The sequence below is a fragment of the Ammodytes marinus genome (assembly GCF_949987685.1).
Source record: "Ammodytes marinus genome assembly, chromosome: 23".
Lineage (NCBI taxonomy): Eukaryota > Metazoa > Chordata > Actinopteri > Uranoscopiformes > Ammodytidae > Ammodytes > Ammodytes marinus.
In genome coordinates this window covers 17,069,479-17,074,826 of record NC_137227.1, presented here as the reverse complement: position 1 = coordinate 17,074,826, position 5,348 = coordinate 17,069,479, and the positions used below count along the sequence as shown (strand labels likewise).

At 35.2% G+C, this 5,348-nt stretch overlaps 1 protein-coding gene across 1 annotated transcript in view; it reads right to left on the bottom strand.

The window, feature by feature from the left end:
• Positions 1–1,871: 1,871 nt before the first annotated feature.
• Positions 1,872–5,348, bottom strand: part of LOC307268978 (ras-related protein Rab-38) — a gene marked incomplete at both ends in the record, with an annotated part of 8,001 nt that continues 4,524 nt past the window's right edge. The window contains one exon of the mRNA XM_080051799.1: positions 1,872–2,075. Coding sequence (XP_079907925.1) covers positions 1,872–2,075 — 204 coding nt within the window. The remainder of the gene's footprint in view (positions 2,076–5,348) is intronic.

The following is a 5,348-nucleotide window of genomic DNA, read 5'->3' as shown; positions in this document are numbered from 1 at the left end:
TATATGAGACCCTTTCTAAGGGAAAAAATAATAATTCTAAAAAAAAAATCAGCTATTATGCACTAAATTAAATGTACTTATGGATATTATAATTACTTTCTACAAAATCTGCTAGGAAATAAAACACACAGTTCTACACACTGCAGGTTTAATTGTTCTATTTTACTACAGAGATCAAAACATGTTCAGACAAAAGATGAGCAGTCCAACTGAGGGCCGTGTTGCGATGGTTCAAAAATAGTAGGAATACACTCAGGATACAAAAAGAAATCCATCTATTTTTTTTTTTTTTTTTATCAATACACTCTAGAACCTTCCACGGCAATTTCTGGTTAAAGCTGCTCCGAGGAACTTTCAGTTTGTGTTAATGCTTGCACCCCCCTTTGGACAAAAGCGGTAGTGTTTTTTTACTACGCCAGCTGTTGTTCCTGGGTGAGCGTATAACCATGACAAAGGCATTAAGAAAAACCATATAAAAATAGCATTCTTTGCACTGATGGTCTCGTTTGCTGTTACTTGAAAAATTAGACGGTTTCAGAAATATTTCAAAGTTCCTCGTAGCACATTTAATGCATAAAGTTGGCTGCATTTAAGCTACGGACAAAATTACAGACATATTTAAAAAATACTTATGGATTATATATTATTATATGGAAAGTAATTACTGCATTGCAAAAAAATAAAAATTGTTGTTGTTTTTTTTACATCAAAGCAAGAAAATAAATGGCCTTCGAAAATGTTTGTACAAGACATATGACATATTAAAAGTGCACTTTGAATTTATTAATATAAAATGTTATACAAACTGTTTTATTTTTAAATCTCTCGTTGCAAAGAAACGGGTTGAATTATATAAATCCATACAAAAGAATAAAATCTGCCTCAAGGCTACAAAACATCAAACTCCTTCTATAATATAAAAAAAACCTTCCGTTCACATATTGCCGTTCACTCCCAGAATGCCTTTCTGTATATAATGGAACATATTTTTGTCATAACAATACAATAATTGGTCTACTTTATTCTATGATGGATATTTTTTCTTTTGTTAAGAAAGAAAATCCAAAGCTTTAGAAATGCATTTTCTTAAGGACACAGAGAGGGAAGAAGGGAAAGTATCTTTAAGTTACACACATTTTTTGCCATAACAATAAGATAATTGGCCTATTTTATGTTATTATGTATTTTTTTCTTTAGCACATGGAACCAAACGTGAGACTACAATATGTCTGCAAACCAAACTGTGGGCCCTGCTGCTGTAAACAACAACAACAGTGAAACAGTAACTTTTCCGGAAGATTTCTAACTTCAAACAGTGTTCCAGGGATCTACATTTTCCAGCAAAGAAAGTTTGTTTATACAGTTATGAGAATAAACCTTAGAAAATTTTCACTTCTCTGACACACCCAAAGTTACACAGTGCACCTTTAAGAAATGCATTGTTTTAAACAAAGGGAAAAAGGAAGGTGAAGTATATTATAAGTTAGAACATATAAACAAAGTCATCTCTGTCTGTCTGTCTGTCTGTCTGTCTGTCTGTCTGTCTGTCTGTCTGTCTCTCCCTCTCTCTCTATCTATCTATCTATCTATCTATCTATCTATCTATCTATCTATCTATCTATCTATCTATCTATCTATCTATCTATCTATCTATCTATCTATCTATCTATCTATCTATCTATCTATCTATCTATCTATCTATCTGTCTGTCTGTCTATCTATCTATCTATCTATCTATCTATCTATCTATCTATCTATCTATCTATCTATCTATCTATCTATCTATCTGTCTATCTATCTATCTGTCTATCTGTCTGTCTGTCTATCTGTCCGTCCGTCCATCCATCTGTCTGTCCGTCCGTTGTTCAATCTCAGTCATTGTTTCTGGGTTTGATAAGCGAGTCGCACCCTGAACACCCAGCGAGTCTCTTCTGCTTCACTTCGTAGTCGATTCGGGGCAGAACCAAAACGCTGCCTTCGGGTTCCATTCTGGTTTCACTCAAACCCCTCTCCTCCTCCATAGACAAGATGCTGTTCACCAGGCACGTAATGGCCGCGTCTATGTTGGTGTTGTCCTGGAAAGACACAGAGGGAAAAAGTGAAAGGGTTACAGGAAGATCGTGAGGATTTGTGTGTGTGTGTGTTTGTTTGTTTGTGTGTGTGTGTGTGTGTGTGTGCGTGCGTGCGTGCGTGCGTGCGTGCGTGCGTGCATGTGTGTGTGTGTGTGTGGCACGTAATGGCGGCGTCTATATCGGTCGAAAATGAACTCTTTGGAAATAATTGTACACTCATTTTCTCACAAAAGACGTCATTTTAACTGTATTGTCAGCTTTGATACATGGTCCAATCATCAACGCAATCATATGAAATTACATTGACCTTACACCGTCTGTCTAGACACACACACACACATTAGTACAGTATATAGAAAAAAGTTGTGTCTATATAAGTTTTGATGAAATGAAAACGTTGACGTATTATCTCCTTATAATTACGCTGTTATGATGAACATGATAAGCCAACATTTTTTATTAAAGGACATTTAAAAAAATATCCTACTAACTAACTGTGTATGTCTGTTTTTTGGTGCTTTGATGGGAACCGGATTATGACTAGGGTTTTAAGGTGACACATAGGGTCATTATTTTAAGAACATGAACAGGGTTGTTTGAATGGAATGATGCGTTTGTTGCTTTTTTGTGTGCTATTGTAGCATAGATAACCATTCTGTCAATCCAATATTCAAGATTCAAAGGGTTTATTCTATTGTCATATTATGCACAATAAGAAACATGTTCTCAGTCATACAATGAAATTCTTCCTTTGTTTTCCACAGACTGAATGCCAAGAAAGAAACATGAAAATATACAATATGCAGGTAAATTAGAAAAAAAAGCAGCAACAATACAGAATATACAATTCACAAGGCAAATATGAGTGTGCCCCTAGAGCTGCTCTTGTTTTCTCTTGATTTTTACTAATATCTATTTTATTTTATTTTATTTTATTTTATTTTATTTTATTTTATTTCATTTCATTTCATTTCATTTCATTTCATTTCATTTCATTTCATTTCATTTCATTTCATTTCATTTCATTTTATTTTATTTTATTTTATTTTATTTTATTTTATTTTATTTTATTTTATTTTATTTTATTTTATTTTATTTTATTTTATCATTGACTTTATTTGTACTGCAATGACAAATGTCTCTGTATGTGATACATTGAACTGTCATGCACCAAATCAATTTAGATTTGTCTGAGCATTGAAGTACATCCCCACTAGGGGCAAAGAGAGCTCGGGGTGTTTGTGTGAACTCATAGTTGCCCACAGCCTGTGTGGCCCACAGCTTTTGGTCAACATGTCTGTTAGACCTGGCAAGGACCAGTAGTCTCCCATAGAGATCTTTGGTCTCTCAGATCCACAGTTTTGTCTCTAGGTTTCACAGAGGATTTAAGTTTGCCTGACATGAACATGTTGTTGTTTTGTTTCTTGGCAGGTGACCAAAGGCTGTTGTCACCATTGATTCTGTCCTCGACATAGTCTTCATACAATTTCTGTCCAGTGGCATCAACACTCAAGATTTGTGTTACAAATCCTTGTGGGACATAGGCATGTGTGATCATGTTGTACAACCTGTCACCTTCAGCAGTGACTGGATTGCCATGACTATGAGTCACGAGTATGGCAGCTTTTATTTTGTTTATTGCCTGGTGGTTTATATTTATCTCACTAGGTCCTAGTCCAGGATGTTCTTTTACCTGCTGTCCCAAATCCAAACTGACTCTTAAACTCTCTTGCCAATCATGACAATTCAGCTGTTGCTAGGAAAGACCTCTGTCTAGCATTGGCATTGTTGGAGATTCCAATCAGGCCACAGTGGACCTTCATCTCCTTGTTGGTACGTTCGCATGCATGGTCTAGTATACCCCTCTGGTCTGCACCGACTGACACAAACGATGGTTCAATATGATGTTGTTTAACATGCTTTCTGAACAAAGTACACACTTGTTTGGCTCAGCAGCTCCACTAAGACGATAAAACTAAATATCCAGGATTCCCAAAGCTAAATTAAAACCCATGATTTCTGTATTGCTAATATTAAAACATGCTGGCTAGCACCTACATGGTGTTCAGAGGGACCCTCTTTACTTGCTGGCTACTATTATATCATTAAACAGCAATGCTCATTTTTAAGGTGGCTTAATCCAATATGAAAGTGTCAAATTTGGAAATGTGTGCAAATTAGCGCATATTTCAGTAGATTAAGCCTCATTTGCATATTTAAACCTGCAGTGTGTAGAATTTTGGGTTTTATTTCCTAGCAGATTTTGTAGAAAGTAATTATAATATCCATAAGTACATTTAATTTAGTGCATAATAGCTGAATTTTTTAGTTTGAATTATTATTTTTCCCTTAGAAAGGGTCTCATATATGTCCATATTTCTGCATATTTTGGACCAAGGCCTAGTGCCGCCATCTTGAAAGTGTCATAGTTGGAATGTCATCAGGTGCATTGTTTAAAATGTAGAATTGTTCTTGTCCTTGAAGGCCACTGTAGCTTCTGTTATTATTCTAAAGGGGTGGGGTTACCCAGGGAGTGTTGCATTCTAGAACTTTGTAGAACGTTCTTGATGATGTCATATTACACACTGCACCTTTAAACATTACTTTTCAGAAAACTTGTTGTAATACAAAAAATACTTGTCTTAATGTCAGTGACAAAATGGGAAAGTTTTGTGGTGATACATAAAAGGTAAATTGTTTACCCTATCTACCAATATGTTGTCACCTGAGAGCAAGGCATCCATTTTTGAATGTAAATTCTGAAAAACTGGGGACCCGATCTCAATGTTATACAGTGTATTTGTATGAAGGACCCTTTGAACTATCTGAAAACGCTGTATAACAACTTTTCCTTCAATATTTTTTTACCTCAGATTGACTTTAAATTCAACTTGGCAACAAATCAGCAAATTAGCCAATGACGTTTTTTAGTGTAAATAGTACACCGTTTTCAGAACCCAAAATGACTGCGATAGTGACTTCTGAAAATTGTCAACCAAAGATTTTCTGATTCTTCAGACTGTAAGGATTCCAAAAATATATAGTTTTACAAATCCCCCCAAAAAATTGAACGAACGAATTGGTCTGAATATAGTGTCCTTGACTAAAAGTGAAAATTCAATAAAAAAACTTGAAAAAAATAGAAAAATAATGACTCTTTGGCGTATAAGTGAAGTCATAGAAAGGGCCCTTCAACAGAGAAATAATACTGTAGCTCCTCTTGACAGCTGTGCCTCCGAGTCGCTCCTTTATGAATAGATCAATTGAGCTCCATGT